This window comes from Mesoplodon bidens (assembly GCF_964165515.1).
Source record: "Mesoplodon bidens genome assembly, chromosome: 12".
In the NCBI taxonomy this organism is placed as follows: domain Eukaryota; kingdom Metazoa; phylum Chordata; class Mammalia; order Artiodactyla; family Ziphiidae; genus Mesoplodon; species Mesoplodon bidens.
The window spans coordinates 37,525,879-37,552,911 of NC_138168.1; the positions used below are offsets into that span (position 1 = coordinate 37,525,879).

At 35.1% G+C, this 27,033-nt stretch overlaps 1 protein-coding gene across 6 annotated transcripts in view; it reads left to right on the forward strand.

Annotated features, from left to right (window-relative positions):
* Nucleotides 1–27,033, forward strand: part of GRIK2 (glutamate ionotropic receptor kainate type subunit 2) — a 638,500-nt gene that overhangs the window by 288,468 nt on the left and 322,999 nt on the right. For all 6 annotated transcript variants that reach the window (XM_081251561.1, XM_081251565.1, XM_081251560.1 and 3 more), the window contains 3 exons: nt 10,087–10,268; nt 17,435–17,488; nt 20,356–20,529. In XM_081251561.1, the coding sequence (XP_081107687.1) occupies nt 10,087–10,268; nt 17,435–17,488; nt 20,356–20,529 (410 nt within the window). The remainder of the gene's footprint in view (nt 1–10,086; nt 10,269–17,434; nt 17,489–20,355; nt 20,530–27,033) is intronic.

Below are 27,033 nucleotides of genomic sequence, written 5' to 3' on the forward strand. Positions count from 1 at the left end.
TAAAAGATCCAGAGTATTGACTCACCAGACTTATGAAATAAACACCATAGGCTATGAATTGCTACTGGCTACACGTGGATATAAAAATATGTAAGGGCAGTGCTACTTAGGAAGCTTTTACAATCCATTTGAGAGATCATAATTGCTCAATCCAGTGTATTAAAAGTAGTAAGAGTTGACAGCTTTCTATGTACATTTGAAGGTAGATTTGATAAGATTTTCTAATAAATTGGATGTGAGGTGTGCTAGAAAGAAACGATTAAAGATGACATCAAGGTTTTTGGCCTAACTGTAATGATAAAGAGTTGCCCTTATCATAGGTGGGGACAATTGAAGGAGGAACACTTTGGGAGACTGAGGAGATGAAGAGCCAATTTTGGAATGCTTTGTAGTATTTACTGTACATCAAGGTAGAGATGTTACTTTATTCAGGAGTCCCCAAGATCACCCTCAGGTTTGATAATTCACTAGGACAACCCACAGAATGACTAAAAGCTGTTATACTCACTGTTACAATTTATGACAAGGATACAGAATAAGATCAGCCAAGAGAAGAGGCACACAGGTCCACACTCAGGTTCCAGTCGTCTTCTCCCAACAACTGGATTTGTAGGCAGTACTAACTTTTCCAGGCAACAATGAGTGACAGTAGGCATGGAGTATTACCAACCAAGAAAACTCACTGGAGCCTTGGTGTCCAGAGTTGTAACTGGGGCTTGGTCATGTAGACACAGTTGACCACTTGCTTGGCTGACCTGTAGGTCACTATCCCCTCCAGAGGTTTAGCTGATATCTCATGACCCAAAGCCCCTACCATAAATTACATCGTTAGGTATTCTCTGTGGCCCAAGGCCTCCAGATAAACAAAGTTCTCTTATTGGGGCTTAGAGATTACCTCCCAGGAGCTAAGCGCACAGGCCAGACCTCTCTGTGGGTAAGGTTAATTCTTTACTATGCAACTGTCAAATAGGAAAGTTAATTTAAGAGTCTAGAGTTCAGGAAAGGGGTCGGCCCAGATTCTCCTCGGAGGAGAAGTCAGGTCAGAGATAAATTAGATTACCAAAATGTTCATTGCAGCTCTATTTACAATAGCCCGGAGATGGAAACAACCTAAGTGTCCATCATCGGATGAATGGATAAAGAAGATGTGGCACATATATACAATGGAATATTACTCAGCCATAAAAAGAAACGAAATTGAGTTATTTGTGGTGAGGTGGATGGACGTAGAGTCTGTCATACAGAGTGAAGTAAGTCAGAAAGAGAAAGACAAATACCGTATGCTAACACATATATATGGAAGTTAAGAAAAAAAAAATGTCATGAAGAACCTGGGGGTAAGACAGGAATAAAGACACAGACCTACTAGAGAATGGACTTGAGGATATGGGGAGGGGGAAGGGTAAGCTGTGACAAAGTGAGAGTGGCACGGACATATATACAATACCAAATGTAAAATAGATAGCTAGTGGGAAGCAGCCGCATAGCACAGGGAGATCAGCTCGGTGCTTTGTGACCACCTAGAGGGGTGGGATAGGGAGGATGTGAGGGAGGGAGACACAAGAGGGAAGAGATGTGGGAACATATGTATATGTATAACTGATTCACTTTGTTATAAAGCAGAAACTAACACACCATTGTAAAGCAATTATACTCCAATAAAGACGTAAAAAAAAAAATTAGATTTCCCAGGGAAATAGAAGTAGAGGAATAGTGTGTGTATGCATGTGTGCCTAAATGTACACACACACAAATACACTTGTACATGTATTATGTGTCAAACTGAGTTTTCAGGGTTTGGAGGTGTTTTAGAAGAGAAAGAATATAAAATTTTAATGAGTTGCTTCAGGCAATAAATTTATGCAATTTTTAAATGTTTTCATGGGACTGTAAGTGTCAGAGTTACTGTTTGGATTCTACTTATTTGAATGCATCGTGATTCAGGGTTGAACCATGTGGATCCTGGCATCGACAGAGAGCATGGTGCCTAAAATGTGTTGTCTGCACTGTATTATTTTCAATTCTGAAGCATAGAAAGGCTTTGCCATCAATAAAACAATATCGTGGATAGGATTTGATGACGCTAATACATAAGGAGGAGATTTTAATAGAGGGACGACCAATACATGGTGTTACCATGCCTGCCTACCCCACCACCCAGGTTCCATCCCTTATTGACCTATGTCCCTGATCATAGAACTGGTCTCAAGAATATTCTCAACACAGTGCTCCAGGAAGCCACCAATAATCAGTTGACCCTGGCATGTGAATTGAAACTCATTTGCCACTTGGTTTCTAATGTATCAAGCTGAAGTGTTTTTACATATTTTCAGTTCTGAATGTATTAGGCTCTGTCATTCTTGAAATATATAACACATTTCAGATAGAGAGAAGCAAATTGCTCTCTGTAAGGTTAGTGTTAGGATTTTAGGATTTTTCCAGGAAACCAGCCCTCTAATTTTACTTTACGTAGCTTTCTCTCCCTTTTCCAAGAAGATGAAAACCACATTGGAAGTTTCCTCTCCTCTTTTCTTCTTCTCCCTTTTTTTTTTTTCTGGACCCCACTTTTCTTTATTTTCTATCTTCCCTGTACTGTTGAACAAATTCACCTTGCCCCCAAGGAGAGGAGGGCTGACAAAAATTTGGAGACAGAATTTTTTTCAATGTCAATCTACCTCTCCTGTCAAAGCCATTTATGATTTTCTTATTATGATTAGCTCTCTTCTCTATATTTACAGCATTACTATACATTACAAGGTCCACAACTGGTATACATATTCTATTTAGTTTTCTTTAAAGCACTCTGTAGCACAAATAAAACATTCAATAAAAATAACTCCTTGAAATGTTATACTTGGCCTTTCAATGAATTGTCTTTTCTCAACTGAAAAAAAACACAACTGACAATGATTGAATGTAGATGAGTCATTTTTAGGCAATGCATTTTGGGTAAGGGGAGTCTAGACTGCACAAAGACCACATTATCTGAAATGATAAATAGGCCTGATTAATAAGCCAGGTGGCAAAGCTCTAGTTTGTGTGGCAGCTGAAATAGATACCTGGGTATGGGAGCAAACTTGGGACTCCCTTCCTGGGGCTGGGGGAGACTGGGCCTGTGGAGAGGTGGTGTGATTGATCTTTTTAGAAGCAAGTGCCAGCTGGAGTGTGCATAAATGTTCATTCTGGGTTTTCCTTAAAAGCTAAATTGATGGCAACTTCTGAAAAGAGCATCTTGGACCTCTGTCGCCTGGAAGCTTAAGATACGCCTTGATTTTAGGTACTGTAAAATAACTGAAAGCAGAAAAAGCTTTAAGAAATGTACTCTCAGTGATAGAATTAGAGGGAATAGAATGTTACTTATCTACCAAAGTAAAGGGATAATTGCAATGTGGTGCTCTTGTTTATTAGAAGATTTTCAGGAACCCATCTGCTTGGATTGTTTCTTTTTTATTACTATTACATCAACTAATTACATTAGGGAAAAGGGGATATTTTAATTAAAAGACTGTTTTAAGGCGTTATAATTCTACTCTTTCATTAAATAACTTAACCAGGTGCCAAATTTGTTAAAGTATATTTCTGAAAATTGTTGTTTGGAAATTATTTGTGTTAACCATATTTTCAACAAAATAGATTTTGCCCTTTTATTTTATCTAATAGTTGAGTCCTTTTATTTCTCCATTTTGACCAAAGAACCATAGGATAGGACCACATATATACTATCCCAATTATTTTGAAAGGCTTACTTTTTTCCTAAAAAGGGGACAAAACTGTTTCATTTTACAAAACATGCATATTTACTTGTATATGATGGAGGGATTAGGGTAATCCTTTCTGAAATTGGCATTTTTGGACTGTGATACATTGCAGAGGAACACTGGGGTAGGTAGGAAGATCGATAGCGATCCACAGCAGAAAATACATAGCCAGTATTTTAATTAAAAGACATTCCTACTGTTTAAGCCCTTTTTCCTGTGGATAAAAATCTCACCCACATATGTTAAATGACAGGGATGTCATCAAATAACTCAAGTAGGTCAGTAAACGTCCACTCTTTGGATGTCTTGAATGCATCTCCCATTTTGTCAGCCCTCCTCTTATTCTTTCAAGGTGTTCTGAATAACAGAATTCAGACAGGGATTTGTATGTGTCAGACAGTGGGGAGGGGAAAGGATCTACAATGGAAATATGGATAAAAGAGAAACAATAGCACTGGACAGAGCAATGAAAGCTTAGAAGCTCAGAGAGGACTCTAAGCACCTGTGCAGTAGATGATGGAAAGCCAGAATTTAAAAATCATGATTCTACTTTCAGTATTCAAACACCTCTCTAGATTTCTTCTCTCGGATTGAAATGCTGAACGATTTTGATTCCAAAAACTGAATGTGAAAAGCATTAGAGAAACAACTTTGGTATTAAAAAATGTAAAAGTCAAACTGTATGTCATGCAAACACTGAATAAATACTACTATCCCAATCATTATATTTATACATGAAATGATGTCTTGTGCATAGTAGATATGCAGTAAATATATGTTGAATGAATGAATAAAGACAACATTTCTCTCAAATTCTCAAGTAAGAGATGGCAGTTCCTACTAGCAACAGCTATTTTAAAAAAAATTTTAGCCCTTCAATATTATGCCTCAGGGAAGCTGGCAAACTGAAATCTGTTACATTAATGCCAGCAGGGATGTATATGTGTGAAGAGAATAAGTAAACATTTATTGTACCTGATAGCTCAGTGGACTATCCACATGAATTCTTAAGACACTTGAAAATGCTTGGCAATATTTATACTTAGGGTGAACTCTACAAATTCTGTTTGTGGATTTTATACTTCTGAAAATTTCTATTTTCGAGTCAGTTGAGCTTTTTCAATTCAGAACTGTTGGGCTAATCCATAACTATATAGCTACTTTTTCTTTAGTAATGAGTTAATCTCAACATTTTGATTAAAATTTTGTTGTTGTTAGGTGTTCAGTCTATATGATTGTCAAAATAACTTCCAAGAACAGATTTATTAACCAGCACATTTAAAAAAATAACTATATTCTTTCCTTCTTAGCCCAAATAACAGCAATGAAAATTGCTACTTTTTGAGAATCTAATATATGCCAGTTCCTTTTGGTGTTTTTTTTTGTTTGTTTTTTTCTTTTTTTTTTTTTTTTTTTTTGTGTGTTACGCGGACGTCTCACTGTTGTGGCCTCTCCCGTTGCGGACCAAGGATCCGGACGCACAGGCTCAGTGGCCAAGGCTCATGGGCCCAGCCGCTCCGCTGCATGTGCGATCCTCCCGGACCGGGGCACGAACCCGTGTCCCCTGCATCGGCAGGCGGACTCTCAACCACTGCGCCACCAGGGAAGCCCTTTGATGTTTTATATATTAATTCATAGATGGTTTTACCCTATTATAGAGAAGAGGAAAATAAAACGGATATAAGAGAGATACAATGTCTTGCATAAAGATCCCCATATCATAGATTTTTGAACTGAGATTCACATTCAACACTCAGGCTGTTGCTACTCTGGTAGACTAAATCCCCCAAATTTACATTTGAGTCGCTCAAAATCTTGTGAGGTAAGTAAGCCAAGGGTAGCTTTCTTTTCTTTATTCAACCAAGGTTGGTATTAGATCAGTCTGCATTTATATAAATAACTTAATGAGAATAAGAGAAACTTAGAACTAGGAAAAATTTAGAGATAATCCAATTTAGTAATTCTTAGGCATTTTGGTTTTGGTACCACTTTATACTCTTAATAATTACTGAGGATCTCTAAAAGCATTTATAATATGCTTATAAACATTTACCATATTAGTAATAAAATTATAACATTTAAAAATATTTATTAATTCATTTAATAATTGCAATAACAAATCTATTATCTATTCACATATCATATTTTAATGAAAAATACCTATATTTTCTAAAACAAAAAAAGTAATAAGAAGAGTGGCTTTGTTTTGCATTCTCATAAGTCTCTTTAATGTTTGGTTTAATAGGAGGTAGTTGGATTTTCATATCTACTTTCTCGTTCAATCTGCTGTGACATCATCCATGTCTTGTAACCCCAAGAACACTCCACTGCACACGTGACTGAATGAAAGTAAAAAAGCCAAAGAACCTCTTATTATTATTATGAAAATAACTGGACTTCAGGGACCCTCCTGAGAGGGCTGTGGACCACACTTTGAGAACTGCTGATCTAGATAAGACTCCTCCCATGACCTCACACTCTGGAAGCACTCTCTCCTCACAGATGCCCAAGCCAAAAATCTGAGAAACCTCCCTGACTCAGCCCTTCTCCCTCACCAACCACTTACCATCTTTTCTCAAAAATCTCTAGTCCCTTTTTTTTCTTAGATTCCATATATATGTGTTAGCATACGGTATTTGTTTTTCTCTTTCTGACTTACTTCACTCTGTATGACAGACTCTAGGCAAAGTGAGAGAGTGGCACGGACATATATACACTACCAAACGTAAAATAGATAGCTAGTGGGAAGCAGCCGCATAGCACAGGGAGATCAGCTCACCCCTAGAGGGGTGGGATAGGGAGGGTGGGAGGGAGGGAGATGCAAGAGGGAAGAGATATGGGAACATATGTAACATATGTATATGTATAACTGATTCACTTTGTTATAAAGCAGAAACTAACACACCACACACACACAAAAAATCTCTAGTCCCTCCTCTTCTTTCTCTCCCTACCGTCTTGACCTGAACACACACCTTACCCTTTCCCAACCTGCGTTATTACAACTGTCTTCCAACTCTTCCTCCCATTTTAGTTCTTCTCTTCTGTCCTCTATAGTGAAAATCTGAGTGATTCTTTTGAAATGCAGATTCCAAGTGAGCATTTTCTACCACCTTTAAGTTAAGGCCTTAACTCTACTGTAAAATACAAGGGCATCCTAAGCATCCCTGCCCTCTTCTCAAATTACACTTGTCAGCACTTCTTCCTTGCTTTTTAAGATTCTTTGCCCATGCTCTCTCACCTCCATGCCAGTATAAAAGCTGTCTTTTCTTCCATCCATTCCTTCCATTCTTTCTCTTTTTATTTAGGTATTAACTTAGACATCACCTCCTTTGAGATAATTTCCCTGAACACTCCCATTCTGAGTTAGGTGATCCTGCTGTATGCTTCCTCAACCATCTGTACTTTCCCTATCAAAATAGTATTGCCATTTTTCATTTATAATTGCTTGCTTAGTAGCGTTTGTCCCCCTGTGTATTTTTAGCGTGGTATGGGCAGGAAATTTGTCTATTTATATATTTCATTGTCTCCTCAATGTCTAGAACAGTGCTTGACCTACAGTAAAAATTTAATAAACATTTGATGCATGGGTAAATGAATGTCTTTTTTTCTCTCTCTTATTCCTACAGTCAGTTGTATTTACAGTTTTTAACTCACTCTTCCTAATGAAGTTGGAAATCATTCTTTGAATTAATTGTTTTATTGTCTTATGCTACTAGTTAATATAAAATAGTTATTATCCTACAATATAGCTATCAAAGGGTAGCTCTCATAAGACAGTTATCTGAAACCAGACCTATCTTTGGAAATTGGCCACACTCTTTGAATCTCTCACCTGGAAAGACTGTTAAAAATGTACATGCAGGAGTCCTATCACCTGAAGATTCTTATTTGGTCGTTTAGATTGTACCCCAGCTTCACAGGTTACTATCATACCTTCCAAAGTTTGGGAGCCACTGCCTTACAGCAATTATATTCAGGTTTATTTATAAAAAGTAGTTAAACAGCGTTACTACCCTTTAAGAATTTATTCTAATTTAGTTACATAGTACTCCCATATGTAAAGAAATGTATAGCCTTTTATAGATGTTTTAGAGGATTTTATAGCCCGATGTTAAATGCTGCTACAATTAAGCAGGTGTTATAAATTCAAATATTTGTTTTCATCTTTGTACAGTTCAGTGTTAACATCTGTAATCATTATATACATAATTCCCTAGACTGAATTGTATCATGTTTAATGGGTATATTTGATATCAATTAATTATGTAATATTTATTTTACTAATAATATTATACTGTGTAATTTATGCAAATATTATTTGTAGGATTTTATATATCAAAATTTTAAAATAACTTACAATGAAGTAAACTTTCTGGGACAATGTTTTATTTAATGAATTCATTTAATTTTTTATAATTTTATTTATTATTTTTTTTTGGCTGCAATGGGTCTTCGTTGCTGCACGTGGGCTTTCTCTAGTTGTGGTGAGCGGGGGCTACTCTTCGTTGTGGTGCACGAGTTTCTGCTTGCCGTGGCTTCTCTTGTTGTGGAGCGCGGGCTCTAGGCACATGGGCTTCAGTAGTTGTGGCACATGGGCTCAGTAGTGGTGGCTCCCAGGCTCTAGAGTGCAGGCTCAGTAGCTGTGGTGCATGGGCTTAATTGCTCCAAGGCATGTGGGATCTTTCCAGACCAGGGATCGAACCCATGTCCCCTGCACTGGCAGGAGGATTCTTAACCACTGTGCCACCAGGGAAGTCTGGTGGGATGATATTTTAAAAGCAAAAGATACTAGATAGATTTATGAATTTACATATGTTTTATCTTGCATGTCTCAAGGATAAAAATACTGAAAATTAGTCATGTTAATTTTATTAACTATGTTGCAACATATTAAAGTGTATATAGCATTACATGTCTAAGAGGATCTATTATTTATTTAAAAACTGAATGAAAAAAATTCCTAGAATTAGATTTTATTCTTTAGATCTCATGTTATTTTAATATACAGTAGATTTTTAGTCATAGTAAGATTCTTTTAATTCCTGTTTCCAAATAGAGTTATACGTATATAATAAAGAGAGTATCTGTGTGTGTGTGTGTGTATATATATATATATATATATATATATATATTATATATATATATATATATATAGAGAGAGAGAGAGAGAGAGAGAGAGAGAGTTCCAGATAGTTATTTACAAATATTTTCCTTTATTATTGTTTGTCATAGTAATATTTATGAAGGTAGTTTTTCAGGAAAGATAGAAGTAGAGTTTTAGAAATATAAAGATGAGATGGTAAAAGGGGTACATAAGAAGGAAGAGGGGAGAAGGGGAAAGGAAATTGCTTAATTTTGTCCAAGCTAATAGAATTGTATGATCGTTCTTTTCTTATCATACTCTTATATATTGGATCTTTTATATCAGTTTTTAAGGGGTTTCATTACTTAGAAAGTTTCTATAAAGGAATAAATTCATTGATTTGTCTCTGTTATTTAAAAATGCATAACGGTTTAATGATCTATTGAAAATGGACCTATTAATTTGATATATTTTTGAAACATATAATCAGGAGCTGCTTTTCTAGGAAAATATTTGCTTTATTAGTAATTTCTGTGGTTATATTTATTTCTGAAGAAATACAGAATGATACAAATAAAAACAATACAAAGGAAAGTTTTATTTCTTAAAGTGATTTAATTACACTTCTGGCTATTTAGTCTTCTTATTAAGAAAAATATATCGCTCTTACATATACACCAAATTACTAGACCATTACTTGTGAACAAAAACAAGAAACAATAACCAAAGTTTGTAATAATAGAGAATAATTACATAAATTATGTCCACTAAAACATAATTGGACAAACTAGAACAGTAATCACTAACTTACAATGACCTATAAGACATTGTCACAAAACAATTATTGATGTAAAATCCAAAAAAAAAACCCTCTATGTATATATGTGCAAATGCATATGGAGGATAATATTTCAAACCATCAACAGTGACAACCCACTGGGAGTAAAATTAGGATAGAGAGGGAAACTATTTTATTTTTTATTCTTTTATCTATTTAAATTATTTACATTAACTTACAGTCATGTATGTCTTTCATACTTTGAGAAATACCCTAAGAATTTGAGAAGTAATTTTAACAAAAATAACTGGGGATTGGGAGTTCTGAAGTAGGAATTTCAATGGTCACGTCATGACGTACACATGTACATGGTCAAGGAAATCAGACACTGTGGTATGTTTTGTGATTCTATGAACTACTCTGTTTTTTCTGTAACATTCTATTTTTTTTCTTTTTCATTAAAGGTCTCATTCGCTTGCAGGAGCTCATCAAAGCTCCATCAAGATACAATCTTCGACTTAAGATCCGTCAACTACCTGCTGATACAAAGGATGCAAAACCCTTACTAAAAGAAATGAAAAGAGGCAAGGAGTTCCATGTCATCTTTGACTGTAGCCATGAAATGGCAGCAGGCATTTTGAAACAGGTAATCTTTAAATTATTTAAGTTCTTAATTTGTTTATTAAATTTGAGTTTGAAATTTTTTTTTACATCTTTATTGGAGTATAAGTGCTTTACAATGTTGTGTTAATTTCTGCTGTATAACAAAGTGAATCAGCTATATGTATACATATATCTCCATGTCCCTTCCCTCTTGCGCCTCCCTCCCACCCTCCCTATCCCACCCCTCTAGGTGGTCACAAAGTACTGAGCTGATCTCCCTGTGCTATGCAGCTGCTTCCCACTAGCTATCTATTTTACATTTGGTAGTGTGTACATGTCAATGCTACTCTCTCACTTCGTCCCAACTTCCCCTTCCCAGTCCCCCCAAGCCGTGTCTTCAAATCCATTCTCTACGTCTGCATCTTTATTCCTGTCCTGCCCCTAGGTTCTTCAGAACCCCTTTTTTTTTTATATTCCATATATATGTGTTAGCATAGGTATTTGTTTTTCTCTTTCTGACTTACTTCACTCTGTATGACAGTCTCTAGGTCCATCCACCTCACTACAAATAACTCAATTCTGTTTCTTTTTATGGCTGAGTAATATTCCATTGTATATATGTGCCACATCTTCTTTATCCACTCACCTACTGTTAGGTTGCTTCCATGTCCTGGCTATTGTAAATGGTGCTGCAGTGAACATTGTGGTGCATGTATCTTTTTGAATTATGGTTTTCTCAGGGTATATGCCCAGTAGTGGGATTGCTGGGTCATATGGTAATTATATTTTTAGTTTTTTAAGGAACCTCCATACTGTTCTCCATAGTGGCTGTATCAGTTTACATTCCCACAACAGTGCAAGAGGGTTCCCTTTTATCCACCCTCTCCAGCATTTATTGTTTGTAGATTTTTTATGATGGCTATTCTGATCGGTGTGAGGTGATACCTCATTGTACTTTTGATTTGCATTTCTCTAATGATTAGTGATGTTGAGCATCCTTTCATGTGTTTGTTGGCAATCTGTATATCTTCTGTGGAGAAATGTCTATTTAGGTCTTCTGCCCATTTTTGGATTGGGTTGTTTGTTTTTTTGATATTGAGCTGCATGAGCTGCTTATAAATTTTGAGATTAATCCTTTGTCAGTTGCTTCATTTGCAAATATTTTCTCCCATTCTGAGGGTTGTCTTTTTGTCTTGTTTATTTATTTATTTATTTTTTGGCCACACTGTGTGGCATGTGGGAATCTTAGTTCCCCACCAACCAGGGATCAAACCCGTGACCCCTGCAGTGGAAGCGTGGAGTATTAACCACTGGACTGCCAGAGAAGTCCCCTGATTTTTTGTTTTTTAAATCAAAGTGTTATTGTTACACAGTCGGTTTAAAAAAAAGAAGCCAGAGACGTCATCTTGATGTGATTTTCTGATAAAATGTCTAAGTACTTTAATTAATTGTCTTATAGGAAAGTAATATAAATATTGATGATCTTTAAAGCACATTGAAGTTCCGAGGTTACTTTCAAATGGCTAAAATGCCGTTTGTTAATGTGAATATTGATCAATGAAGTAGATATTTCTGTTTTGTGCTGAAATGAGGGAATAAACTTCAAATCAACAATTAAGCAGCTCAACCATTAAAATCAACTAGTAAGAAAAAGAGAAAAAAAAATTGTTCTTTACCTGTCTTGTATGCTGAGATGCCTTACACATTTGATCTTATTTAATCATCACCATAACCAAATGAAATAGGGACTAGCTCCACTTTACAGATAAAGAAACTGAGTCTCAGAAAGATTAAGTAGCTTGATCAGTGTCCATCATTGATCAAGGAAATAGCAGAGGGATTTATGTTTCTCCTAGTGATGTTAGGAAGTATTCATTTCAGAATAAGCATTGCCTACCTAAAAAGATAATTCTAAGTCAATCAAATGAAACAATTCATAGCAGTAAAACCTCTTACTGTTACTTCAGCACTATTCAGGCCTAACAGCACACTGGAAAACAGTTATTATTAGCTCATATCTTATATATGAGGGGATTGATGTAAGGGGTTAAATAGCTAGTACAAGGCTGTACTATGTAGTAGATCCTGAACTTGAACACAAGTCATTGGACTTTGTTTTTTAAGCTCTTCTATACACACTGGCTGACTGGAGATTAGCCACCTGTCTTGAAGCCTCTCAAATGTAGGATAAAATCTCTACTAGAGAGTTATGCAGATTCAGATGTTAAATTATATCTCATAAAATATAACCACCAACAGTAAATGTCTGTTATAACATGGTTAGTTTATTAAGCAGATGTTTATCCAGTCTTCCAATATGGATGTTGGTTTCACTACAGTAAAATATTTAATTGGATTTGGAAAATTGCTCTAGTGTTATATTTGAGTAATAAAGAATATAAGGGTGGTTGTTGTTGTTTGGTTGGGTTTTTTTGGGAACAAAATGATGCGATAAAGTAAGCACTGGAATCTAGAGTAGGGTTTTGTTTTTCACTTAATACCAAACAATTCTTGGTCACATTTAGAATACACAGACTTGGAAAGGATACCTTTCCTTTATGCCTGGAGTATCACTGTACTATTTGTCAGTGGCAAATAATAGGCTTTTGGTAGGCTTTCTCTAGGCCTCCAACAAGTATATAGGTGATCAGTTGTCTTGTCTCTAGAGTAACTAACTCTGACTTATTTTGCTGTTTGAAAAGTGAGAGTATCCATCACCTTTAATAATAGAATTTCCATTCTGTCTTCTAGTTGATATATCCCTTATTTCATACTTGTTTTCTGATGTGTAACCTGCTATTCGCAAAATGAAAACAGAATTAAAGTAGTATCTAAAATATATACAACAGTAAAATTATATAATTTTAACAAGATTAGTAGTGAAAAATCAGAACGGAGGGGAAATGAGAATATGAAAGTTAAGTTGAAGTCAGAGTAAAGCTATTACACAGAATGCACGCTTTTTGATCCTGTAACACTGGCAGACCCCATATGGTGGGATTTTTTTAAAACTTACCTTGTCCCAGAGAGCATTTATCTCATATTTGGATCTTAGCTACTCTAGAAACCAATTCAAAAAGAAAGTAAATAGCTTCTTTTTTGTAACTGCAGCAGTACATTTAATAGGACTCCATTTTATGATTTATGAAATTTTTCTGAGATTCCTCAACGTTGGCTAATGATGACACTCCAAAGAAATGGTACAATAGTTGAAGATAAGGCACAAGTGGGCTTTCAGCTTGTCTGGCTTAATCCAAGAACAAATATTAGGAGTATCAAGAAAAAGAGATGTTTGTTTGTTTTATTTAAACTGACTGAGCTCTAACTAAATAGTGAGCAACCATGAATTTGAAGTTTTCCTGCCTGAGAGCTTTAAAAGTGAGTGAAGCCTGGGCTTGGCTAGATTTCCTCTGAGGCAAATTAAGGGCACTCATTGGCATACATGTCTTAATAGCAAAAGATTCCACCTCTACGCAGATTTGTCAAAGAGAATCCTCTATGGCAGGGCCAGGATGCTGTGGAGTAAAGTCTTACGAAGACATTCTATCACAGAAAAAAATAGCAACCAAGAACTTTAAAGTCCATATCAGAGAGTGTGAAATCAAATTTTTTAGCCTGGAAAAATGTAAAAGCAGATACAAAGAAACTGCTACAGCAGCAAGAAGTAAAATATAATAAAATTTTAAGAAATACGTATAAAGTCTACCCCTCCAATTGTTAACCTTAAGCAATGTAATGTCCAGATATAACCTGAAGGATAAACTGGTTGCAAATTATATGCCTGGATAACTGCATGTGTTAATTTTTCATATGGCATTGTTAACACTACATCAGTTAAATGTTGGGAAATTCTAACAATATTTTGATTTTGGAAAAAATTAATCTGCGGTATTTCTTTCCAGGAGGGGTGACGTGGCACAAACAATTTTCTTTTGTGGCCACTCTTATTTATACACAAGGAGATAATAATTTTGTTCTTTTTAATGTGGTTTGAAGTGTGCACACAGTTCATTCAGAAGCAGTAGTAGCAAGACATAAATGCTATAATTAAAAGAAGGTCCAGAACAAGTTCTTTTTTAATTCCCATTGGAAATTATTAACTCACCTTTCAAGAGAGTATCCCCGTTGTTCACTTTTGTTCATGTTAGAGTATAGGTACTCCATCAAAAATAACTAAACTTTTCTACTTAGATCTAAGTTCATAGTCCATACTGACTCTTGTTTTCAGAATCAAAGACTGAAAGGAGGTCAGTGAATTGCTCACACAGTCCTCATTTATCCCTTCCTTAAAGGCTTCTTTTCAACGTAATGAAGAAGAAACCTGGGGATGGTACAGAACACTATTTTCTTAACCACCTCCCACCCTCACCTCCAAAACACAATTTCCAGGATTGGGCTGAGATTCCCAGGTTTTCGAATTATCAAGGAGGAAACAGCCAAAATTTTAGAATGTATAGATCCTAAGTGGATCTATATCTTTGGGAATATAAAATATGCCACTTTATAAAAGGCATAGATTATGCTCTATATCCAAGCTCCAAGAGTTAGAGACCTGGAGTTTATTTCCACTCACTGTCTCAATTTGTTGGCTAATGTCTTAGTTTCTTCACCTGTAAAATAATAACAGGACCTACGTCATAGGATTTTTTTTTTTTTTTTGCGGTATGCGGGCCTCTCACTGCTGTGGCCTCTCCCGTTGCGGAGCACAGGCTCCAGACGCACAGGCTCAGCGGCCATGTCTCACGGGCCCAGCCGCTCCGCGGCATGCGGGACCCTCCCGGACCGGGGCACGAACCCGCGTCCCCTGCATCGGCAGGCAGACCCCCAACCACTGTGCCACCAGGGAAGCCCGTCATAGGATTTTTAATAGGCCTAAATTGATTAAGATGTGCAATGTGCTTAGAGTAGCACCCAGTACTTTTTAGGCATTATGTAAGTGTTATTTATAGTTATACATCTGAATCGCTGTTTCTTTCATTTATCCCTATGGATATTTCTATGCCTATTGAGTTGGTAAAGTAAAAAATATCGACAAGGGTAATGCTGAGCTCTCATTGAGTAGTTCTGAAGTTGGGAAACCTTTAACACATATCCATCAGGAACAATGAATACCTTCTACAAAGATAATCTTGTAAATTTTTATTTTTGCTTAAATGTAAATTTATCAGAGAGTTATTGGCTCATATCATTTTTATCCATTCAGGAAATATTATTTGGTTCCTAAGAGTTGTGCATCCAATTCAGTTGTGTGTGTGTGGGGGGGTGTTCCCCACACCACAATCAGTGCTCTGATGCCAGCACGTTGTCCTACAACCCAATTCAGTTCTGACAGCATCTATCCAGAGGTAGCATCCAATTCCGTGGGTTAAGGGCTTAGTCCTACAAGACTGTTCCCCCACCTCCCCCACTTCGGACATGAACCACAAGTCCAGGTTCTCACTTGTGCTTCTGACCCACCGGCTGTAGACTGGAGGTTCCTACAACCCCCTCCTTAGGTTTGATTAATTTGCTAGAGCAACTCACAGAACTCAGAGAAACATTTTACATACTAGATTCCTGGTTTATTATGAAAGGATGTAACTCAGTAACAGCCAGATGGAAGAGATGCATAGGGCAAGATACAGGGAAAGGGCAAGGAGCTTCCACGACCCTTCTGAATACGCCACTCTCCTCGCATCTCCACATGTTCACCAACCGGGAAGCTCTCTAGATCCTCTCCTTTTGGATTTTTCTGGTGGCTTCAGTTCATAGGCATGATTGATTAAATCATTGGCCATGGCGATTGAACTCAGTCTCCAGCCCCTCTTCCTTCCCAGGAGGTCACCGGGGTAGAACTGAAAGTTTCAACGTTCCAATCATGAGATTGCTTTCCCCTGGCAACCAGCACCCACCCTCCCATCTTAGGGGATTTTCCAAAGTCACCTCATTTGACATAAACTCAGTTGTGGTTGAAAGGGGCTTGCTAAGAATAACAAGACACCCATTTCACCTTTATGGCTCTGAAGCAATTTCAGGAAGTGAAGAAAAGAAACCAAATATTATAACAAAGATGTTCCCATTGCTTTTATTGTTTGGGAAATTCTAAGAGTTTCTGGAGTTTTGTGCCAGAAATGGGATGAAGACCAAATACATATTTCTTATTATAAATTACAATATCACAGTTCCTAAGTTCCTTTCCTCTGCTCAATTCTTTGATGCTACCTTTCATTAACAAATGTTTCTCCCTTTAAAAAAAATACATTTTATATATCCCCAAAATTTTCACAAACATCTATCTTTTCTTACTGAACAGCTAATGCTGTGGAAATACAAATTTTATTGTAGCTAATTGGTTAATACCTACCTATGGGTATAGAATACAAAGGATATAGCTGGGGCAGCTACTTAGTAAACCAATTTGAGTAGTTAGTAGTTTGTGGAAGAATATTAGATGCACCTGAGAATACTTGTTTCCTACTAAGAGCTCTTCATTCAGCTCAAAAATGCATCATTTTTCAATTATCATCACCAGCTACTGTTCACTGATAAACAGCTATTTCTAAAGGATTCTGTATTTTCAGAGAGGAAATTGACACTTCTTATGACTGGAAGTTCTAACCCCAAAGTCCTTGTTTTAAGACTGATAGTCTAAAATTGATGAGGACTGTAGAAGTGTGAAATAAAACATAGTAAATTTCAATTGTTCATTAATGAAAAATAAACTTTCCTTTATCTGTACAGTGGTGATTTACATTTGCTTCATTAATACTAAGAAAATGTCTCTAAAATGCTAAAAATAATTCCTGTTGGTGTACTTTGGAGCACTGTTTTCCTAATTGAGTAATACTTTTCAACAAAATAAAATGGTGTTCCTTATTATGGTATTTGTAGTGAAGATATTACAAATATAATGAACTAAGATGTGCTAATTTGAGGTTTTGTTTCAAATTTAATGCCTCTTTTAATATGTAAAGCATAAGTTTTACAATTGCAAACATTCAATTAATAGCTTTTCTATCAAGAGAATTGGTTCAGAAATTCCTTCGTAACCACTAATCTTCTTTAACTATGGAAAAAAGATTTAGTTTGACCCAATTTTAATGTAACCTGAATACTATAGGCTGATCCTTCATTACATTCTGCTATTTTCATCTCACTTGTCTTATTGACATAATGTATTTCATCTAACGTGTACCTTAAATATTAATATTTTAATTTTTTACTTCTTAGGCATTAGCTATGGGAATGATGACAGAATACTATCATTACATCTTTACCACACTGGTAAGTAATTTATTAAAACATAAAGATAATGCTCTAAAGTTTCTTATAATGAATTTCAGGATGAAAAATGGGTTTTTGAGTGGGAAGAAGTAATATAATACTGGCACTTTTAAAGTTATGATTTATTTTATTTTGATAAAACCCAAGAGGAATTATCATCATAGAGAACTAATGATTCTTGGTGGGAAGGTGATGATTTTGAAATAATATCGTTTCAGATATTAATTCAAAATAATGTCTTATTTTTATATTGCTTAGAGGACTTTCAGAACATAATGGATTTTAAAATTAGTTTGCTGAGAAATCAATGTTTTAGAAAAGCACAACTTCTTATGTTGTTAGCTCCATTGACTTAACCGAAATCAGGTTTACTGAAGCTGCTCCTTTAGTAGATTAAATTTTCTATTCTGCTTTTGCATATGTTAAGTTGGATTTTTTTAAGTAAATATGATTTAATTTGCAATTAACAAATTGAATGTTACCCTTATTTTTTGTCTTTACATACCCACTACAGTTTTTTCTCAATATGCATGAAAATCTGACATTCTTTTTTTTTTTTTATCAAACCTACTTACCCTTAGCTCTATTTCTTTACCAATACATTATCCTAGTTTTCCTTCCACTGTGAAACAGCTATCTGTCTCTGTCATTATTTCCTGCCCATCCCCCCAATATGAGAGCATCTCCAAGTTTGGGCATGTATCTTATTTTCTTTTTTCCTCTTCAATTATTTTCTTCAGAACTGGTATGTACTTAGAGCTTCAGTTATGACCTTTGTTCAAATGAGATCTAAATATCTATCTGTAATATTCCTGAATTGTTGTATATCACTGCGTTGCAGAACGTTTCTAATTGTTGTGGCGTTAAGATAATTTCAAGTTATTTAAACCTTAATGTATTGTCCTCTGAAGTGACTCATCTTCTGACTCTTGCTTCAAAACTTCCACTGTCTCTAACTCCTGTATCCCCAACAAAATGCCACTGTTTTTTTCTCCATAGTGTCTGTAGTATGCATCTTCTCCTTTCCCACAGTGACCAGTCTATCCAATGCTCTCTCTTTGTTAACTCAAAAGTTTTCCAATTGATCTCCTTGCTTTTAGGAGTCTTGAAGTTACCAGATTAAATTACTAAAATTTAATAATTGGTCTAAACTACTAAGTTTTAAATCTAAATTGATCACAATAGCTTCATGTAAAAAGAACTCTTCTTCAATGAAGATGCTTCACACAGTAGGTTGTATTTTACTGGTAAATACTAAGGCTAACTCTGCTGTATATCTGTATCACTTACCACCAGGCAGCTTTTTTGCAGCCTGTGAGAAACTTAGTGATGGGCTGGTGGAGAGTGAGTAGAAGCCTTCACTCGTCAGCAAATTATATTTCAATGCTGTTGAAACTCAGTTCTACCATAATCATAAGATGTTAGGGAAATCGAAAGCATCTCTTAATAAAAAAAATGGGAAAAAAAACTAGTTTAGTATATGTAGGACTCATCTAGCCTATAATTGAAGGTCCTTTTCAGTTTGATTCTAACCTAACTTTCCTATTTTCTTTTGCCGCTGTTCTACCTCATGAATTCTCTTATAGCCAAAGTGATTTAGGTCAGTCTCCTGAGTAGACTTTATATTTTCTAATTTTTGTGTCTCTACTGACATTTTGGTCTCCTTTTGTCTTTTGCCTATCAAGAGCATGGCCATTCTTTAATGGCAGCTCAGATCCCATCTGCTCTGTGAAGTTGCTCTTTACCATAAAAATTGAAAATCATTTGTCTTGCTTCTGACTCTTTGCACTTATCACTTGTACTCTTTTGCCCCTTAGCATATATTGCACTACATTATATATGTGTGTGTGTGTGTGTGTGTGTGTGTGTGTGTAAATATATATATAGCCAGAGAGAGAGAGAGAGAGAGAGATAATCTCCTTGGCTAGATTGCAAATGTTGAAAACTAAAAACCTAAAAGTTCCTTTTATTTTTCACAGCATGGAATAGAGCTCAGGCCAACATCAGCTTCTCTTCACTGAATTTTGCTTCTATAATCTAGTCTGTACAGCTGTATGAGCAAGCTGTGCCCAGGACCAATGGCATTGATCTTGTCCTGTCTCTCAATGTTGTCTATAAGATCTAAGGAATAGCTAATGCCAACTCAATGGGGGCAGAAGTCCCACATGCTGCATGTTCTCATAGTGACATCCGACTGCCCCGACAGCTTTGGCCTCCTATCTCCTGGGCAAATCCAGAGCACTCACTGTATATAGAGTAGAAAGGGCAACCAGAGTCTGAAGTGTTCCTTATGGGGGAGTGGCTAGATAGGGTATAAGACAAAAGAACTACAAGAGTTCTTGTAACCAATAAGGCCAGCTTTGTTAACTTTTTTCCTCAGCTTTGATATAATTTTCATTAGTTAGAAGCTATATTTCATGATCTGTTTCTTAAAAAAAAAAAGAAAAAAGACAAAGCAAAATAACACAAAAATGGCAATAACCAGTCAAGGAAGCAAGACATGGGAAAACACCTATAATCAGTTAAATATAAAAGAGTAATGCATAAAATTTAAGTGCAAGCTATCCCTAACATAGAGAAGAAAGCTTACGCAAACCTTAAAGGTAAGTTGTAGAAAAGCCTGTTGTTCCACTGGGGGAACTGGAATAATATATATATGTACTTGTTTATGTAGAGTGTATATATATTTGCATTGGCAAAGCATGAGGATAATGTATTTGAATCTTGGTGATTTGTGATGTTTAAACATCACTTGAGACACAATGGTGTTAAGTAACCTAAGGCAAGCAGGAATACATGATTATTTCAATTATACTTGTCTATGAATATTCTCTCTTGATGCTAACACAAAGAAATTTGTCTTTTAGGACCTCTTCGCTCTTGATGTAGAGCCCTACCGATACAGTGGCGTTAACATGACAGGGTTCAGAATATTAAATACAGAAAATACACAAGTCTCCTCCATCATTGAAAAGTGGTCTATGGAACGGTTGCAGGCACCTCCGAAACCCGATTCAGGTTTGCTGGATGGATTTATGACGGTATGAATACCCACTTAAAGATCAGTTTGTGTGTTTCTAAGTAATATTGCATAAATTATTGAGTCATCTGGATCCAAACTTCGGTTTAGTTATTACTGTTAAAGGCATGATATCAGAAATACTATTGCCAAAAAAAGTACTATTGCCAATAATTCTATTAACAATTTTCTAAATCAATTTTATGTGGCAAATTTAACTTTTATCCAAGTATCTCAAAATGCATTACAACTATTGTCAGAAAACTACGATGTAGGGGATTTCTCTAAAATTAATTACTGCTATATATAGGATAAATTAAAGACTGAAAAGAAGATATTAACCTGAAAGTTATTCTTCTTATCTTAACTACCAGTATATGATTACTCTTCATCATGTTGGTTTCTGATATCTGATGTCATATAAATGACTTACACCACACTAAAATTTCCCTTGAGCTTACTCTTTAAGGTTCAGAATTCACCAATAATCACACTTGTTATTTTCAAGTCTTGGTTTTAAACCTAGAAACTAGACTAATGCTTAAACTGTAAAAGAAGGGTACATTTTATGTAACTTTAGTTGTTTATACCAGTTCTGCCCATGAAAATCTAATGCAGTGTACATACATAATTTAAAATTTTCTAATAGCTATGTTAAAAAACATACACCAAAAGGTAAATTTCAATATTATTAATTTATTTTATTTAACCTTTTGTATCAAAAATGCCATTATTTAAACAATCACTATAAAAATTATGACTGAAGTATATTACATTCTTTTTTTCTATTAAGTCTTTGAAAATTGGTGTGCATTTGACACTTCATGTATTAGTTCAGACTAGTCACATTTCAAGTTCTCAGTAGCCAAATGTAGCTACTGGCCACCTTATAGGACCAGGTAAGTTTATACTGTACTATTTAACAAATTATAAATGTCTGATATATTCTCATTCAATCTACTTTCTATAGACAAAGTTACTGCTACCATTTAGTAAATAGCTCAGCACTTTGGCAATATTTACATTTCCTAGGTCATTAAAAAGTGTCATTCTAAATGGAAACTTTATAAGCAGAAACATCCTCTATCCTGATGTGTGGGAAAGCTTTTTCTATTATGATTGTAATGTTTCCATTAATTGCTTCAATGGGGCTTCAAAGTATGTTTTTAATGTTGTAGCAAAATAAAGGAAATTTTGTGTTTTTCTTCCCTTAAAAGAAGATTTAGTAATACAAATTGAGTGTCTTCATAGAGACTGTGAAGAAATCATGGTTACCCTCTAGGCACCAACCTTCTAATGGAAAGGAAAAAAGAAAAAAGACTTTTATTTTCTTTTAGTGAGAAAAATAACCTACTAGAATTTGAAAATATCTTATATCCACATTATTGTTTTAAGGAAATAGTATGAGGGGAATTTTACTCCTGTGCATAAAAAGAGATGGTTGACTAGTTCTAGTATTTTAGTTTTACCTTAAGATATATTTGAGAAACTTTATTGGGAGGAAAATACATAAATAACTTAAAAATTAAGATTTTTTTTTCTGAAGTACATCCAGATTAAAAATAAAATACAACCAAGAATAAATTAGAAATATTATATTTCATTCCCAGTTTGAAGATGGTGAATCAAACTTTTGGAACCTAATAGACAATGTTATTTTTAAAAATTAAAACATATACTTCCTTTTAAATTGTTATTTTAATCATGTATATATATTTTTCCATATATGCTTTCTAACTCTCTTTACCCTTCCTTAATTTCAAGACGGATATTTTTATTTGTTATTCAGAACCATTACTGAATGGTTTTAGGAAAAGTAAATCAATAGGTATCATGACAATCTTAATATTTGCGTACTCTAAGACTTCCACTGATACGTCCAAGGATTAGTGTGCCCTTTTATATATCAGAATCACAAAAATTATCCAGCCTTACTTGGGTACTCTGTGTATTTCTGTATGATTCCTGTATGACTCTACATGTCATCCCTTGAAACTTCTAGTAAGTTAAGTAGACTATTGAAAGAGATAAATACAAAGGAAGATATATTAATTTCATATCTAGGAGGGTAGGGGCTCTTGGAAAGAATTAACCTTCATAAAATGGATCAAAAAAGACAAAAATCAGTTATATTTCTATATACTAGGAAAGAATAATCTGCAATTTATTAAAATTTATAATTTTTATAAATAAATAAAATTCATTTTCTAAAATAACAACAACAAAAAAACCCCAGCTATGTGTCTACACTAATGCTAAATGCTTTGCATGCATCATTCCATTTAACCCTCAAAACAACTCACTGAGTTGGTACCATTATTATTCCCATTTTACAGATAGAAATATAAGACCTCAAGTGGTTAACTAACATTCCAATGTCACACAGTAAATGTCAGAATTTTAAATTGAACTTGAGTATTTCTGTTATCCAAATTTGAACTCTTAGTCGTTATTTTTACCTTCCCCCATTAGCCACATAATTACTCCAAGTCCCAGTATTTACAATTATGGAGCACACAGGCCACTAGACAAGATGAGGACCTCAAAGTCAATCAAGTGTTTGGACTCTTTTCTTGGCTTTCCTAAACATATTCTTTTCAATAAAAGGTATATGCACACTAAAAAGAAAAAAAAAAAAAAAAAAGACAGGGTGTTAGGATGAATGCAGGTTTAGGTTTTTTCTTTTTAGCCATGAGTCCAGTCCTCAGTCCTGCCCTTCTTCTGAACTGACAAGTGATTTAGTGGGAGTGGATAAGTGATAGAACAAAAATGCACTGATGAGAAAATGATTATCTAGTTATTGAAAATTCTGGGCATTGTGTATAGACCATAGATTTTGAAATCTTCAGAAGAATTTTTAATGCCAACACTCTTCTCTTTGTTATAGTCATGAAATACTTTTCAAATAGATCTTAAATAAGAAAAAAACAGGGTGTAAGGGATAATTGCCTCTTTGTTTATATATCTTTATTTGAGTTACTGCAAAATACAAAAACCACCAGAAGACTTACATGAGAACATTTTTAAAATGAATGACTTCATTTTTAAAATGAAGATAAATTTCCTTGTGTGAGCACTTTTGAATAGTTCTTATCTAAAAATGTGTGCCAGCTATTTTTTTTTATATTTATAAATAGAGCAGGGAACACAAAATATTTTAGAAGTAGACAAAAAGTTTGCCATTCAAATAAAGATTTCTTTTAAAATGGATGCAGATTGATGACTTTTTTACAATTTTCCAAAAGGAAAACTGATAATATCTTTTAAAATATTTCATTAGATAACATTATATAATGATATAAAATTATATATAAAATATTTTATTATATAAATTAATTATTAATTATAAAATAGTACATGATCATTATAAAATAAAACCAGTATGAGATCTGTTTAAAAATGTTGGTATATTTATGCCTTGTATGAGTATTCTTTTTCTTTTCCATTTAAGATTATATTGTAAGCATTTTCCCAGTTATTAAATGTTTAGGAAAAGAAATTAATATGCTATTTCCGCCATGAATGGAGTGAGGAAGTTAAGAGGATTCTAGTTAGAAAAGAAAGGAATTATAGCCTGGCATTGTAGAGTTGGCAACATTCCCTTTAGTCAGTTCATGAGATCTCAGTGTTTATATATCCCTTGTTCTTTTTTCTCCCTATGGTCCCATTAAGAAATGGGATTATCAGCAAAGTCCCTAGCGCCTGAAGCAAGACCTATTATCAGTATCATAGTCATTTGTCACTATGTAAGATCACAGTGCTTAGATTTTCACATTATTTCTTTATGTTTAAGCTATAAAAAGAAACAGTGAATTGGATTCATAAGAATTTTCCTGGCTGAGTTAGCACCTAGGCTAAGTGTTTATTTGCTAAATGACTACTGAATACAAGACCATTTCTGCCATAGTTGTAGTTCCTTCTTCTATGGTCTGGGAACATCATATTAAAGATATTAATGCTAGTAGCTCAGTAAAATTCTTATCTTCATTTGGTATAAACCCAATCAGGGAACCAAGTCACACAATACATCCAAACCTGATCTCACTAAGAAGGAAGGAAGAAAGGAAGTCTGACCCTCTTCCTTCACACATAAGGGTTTTGTTTTTAACTCATATCACCTTTCTCCCACTTTTCACCATGCCCACACACTGCCATCCAGGTAGTGCTCTAAATGCCTCCCTAGACATGAGCCCTTATTATAAAACCCTTTCCCTACTGTGCATTCTTTATTAATTATTCACATATTTCCATGCCCCTGGGAGTGGGGAAGCTCCCTTCAGTGAACATCATCACTGTCCTTTACCGTGTGATCAGAAGGCATTTCTCCCCATCCTCTGACCAGACATCTACTTTCCCCAGGCACCGTTAACTATAGGGTGGGAATTCACTTTTTTGAATCCATCAGCTTTTGACAAAGGTTACATTTATTATTGACTTATTGAGTTTGCAACAATGTCAATTCAAGAGAATGAAATCAAGTAGAAACACCTCAAGGTAAATTCTAAGTTCAGCTATATCCCGGAACTCTTTCCCAGTGCTCCCATTATGTCATGCATCTTAATGCTAATGGACCTGTAATCCATTTGGTATTTTACAAATACCATTTTTTCTTATGTTGTTATATAATATCACATATATTCGTTGACAATGTAAATTTGCAACACAAATCAGTAATGACTGTTGGTTGGCTCTTTCATTTGAATTACTTTAGGGAGATTACCGTTTTCGGAAATTTAAACTCTTCGAGACTTACTGCTCTCTCCATTTCCTTTCTCCTCTCTTCATATCCATTCAACGATCATCAAACACTGTCAAATCTACTGTATCAATATCTTGCTTAACTACATTCTTCTTTCCACCCCCAGAGCTATGCCTTGGTTAAGGACCCCATGGTCTCTCCCCTGGCTGTTGCAATAGTCTTCTCACTGAATTCCCACTCCTAACATCTCTCCTACACTTATCTTTTTCCTACCATGAGCTTACCAAAACATACTGATGACTCCTTGTCATTGGCTAGGTGAAATTTTAGCTCATTTGTCAAGCCTGCAAGGCCTTCCATGATCTGGCTCCTGCTACTTCTCCAGCCTCATATTTGCCTGCTCCCTGCTCTTTTAAGCCACCCATCTCACCATCTCACCCTGGCTGAGTCAGCAGTGCTGATGGCACCTCCTCATTTCACTGCAGGATGTTCCCATTGTCTGAACCACTTACCCCTGTTTGAATGTCTGGCATATTGCTACCCATGCTATGATTTTCAGGACTTATGTGCCTTTCCCATGAATTTGCTGAGTCCTCCAGACATTTTGCATGTGTGCACCTTTTATTTATGCACTTTATATATAACTCCGTGTTAAAATTTAACTCCGGGACTTTTGTTTGTCTTCACACCCCTTTCTCAATAGATTGTAAGCTCTTTTGAGGCAAGAACCAGGTTTTGTCATTCTTGAAGGCCCTGGACCTAGTTCAGTGCCTGATGCAAACAAAGTAGGGGCTCATCATGATGGAGTGACTGCCTGATTGAATAAATGTGTGTGTGTTAATTTATTTTAATCATGCTGCATCTGTGTTCTGATCACTAGGCCTTCTCATTTTCCCAAATATATTCTGGGGAGCTTTTTTTATTTACCTACTTGTATTTTATTATCAAGATATCTAATCACTTAGCAAATACACTTAGGCTAGTCTCAATTCTTTGTTAGAAAAATACCTTAAAAGGCAAAAACTTAGAAATGCTTTTGATTAAATAGTGAAAGTTTAGTGAGTTAGAGGAATAGTTCCCATTCTCTTTTGCAAAAGAAGGGATAATATTTATAAGGGAGGTGAGTCTTTAAGTGTTTAAGTTCCAGTGTCCTTCTAACAATCATTTATTTATAACAACAGACTATGGCCCATAAACTTAATAATTTCTTTCCTCATTTGATTAACTTAAATTAAAAGATAACATCTAGTATATACATTCCCAGCAGGGAGTTAGCTCATGTACTAAAGGGGCACAGTGATCACTCTGCTGCTGTACAAAGATTTACCTTTAGAAAAGTCAATGAAAATAGAACCATAGAGAAATAAAGTATGACCAGGCAAGGCTGTCATTTGCTGCTAGAACTACAAGTTTGCCTTAGCTGCTGTCTGCCTGTCTTAATTAGCTGGAGCCATTTTATTTGATTCAGTTGAAATGAGAATAAAAATAAGACTTTGCCAGACAATGGGTCAAACTAACTTGCCATTTTTTTAATCAATAAAGGCATTTTGAAGAAGGTGGTTTTATTTCATATGCCACTAAAACATCAAAAGTATAAAAAGTAACAAAATAATGAATTATCTTTCTTTGATCAATTTTACTCATGAGTATGTTGTACACATTACTCTGAATTTTATACCAGGCACTCAGGATTTGGTAATGAAGTCAGTACCTCTGTTTCCTCACAGAAGTTAGGGAATTGACAAAATCAAGAAGACAGTGAATGTCTTACTAATCACATCTCACATCTTTGTCAGTACAGAAATCATATTCAAATTTTAATTTCAT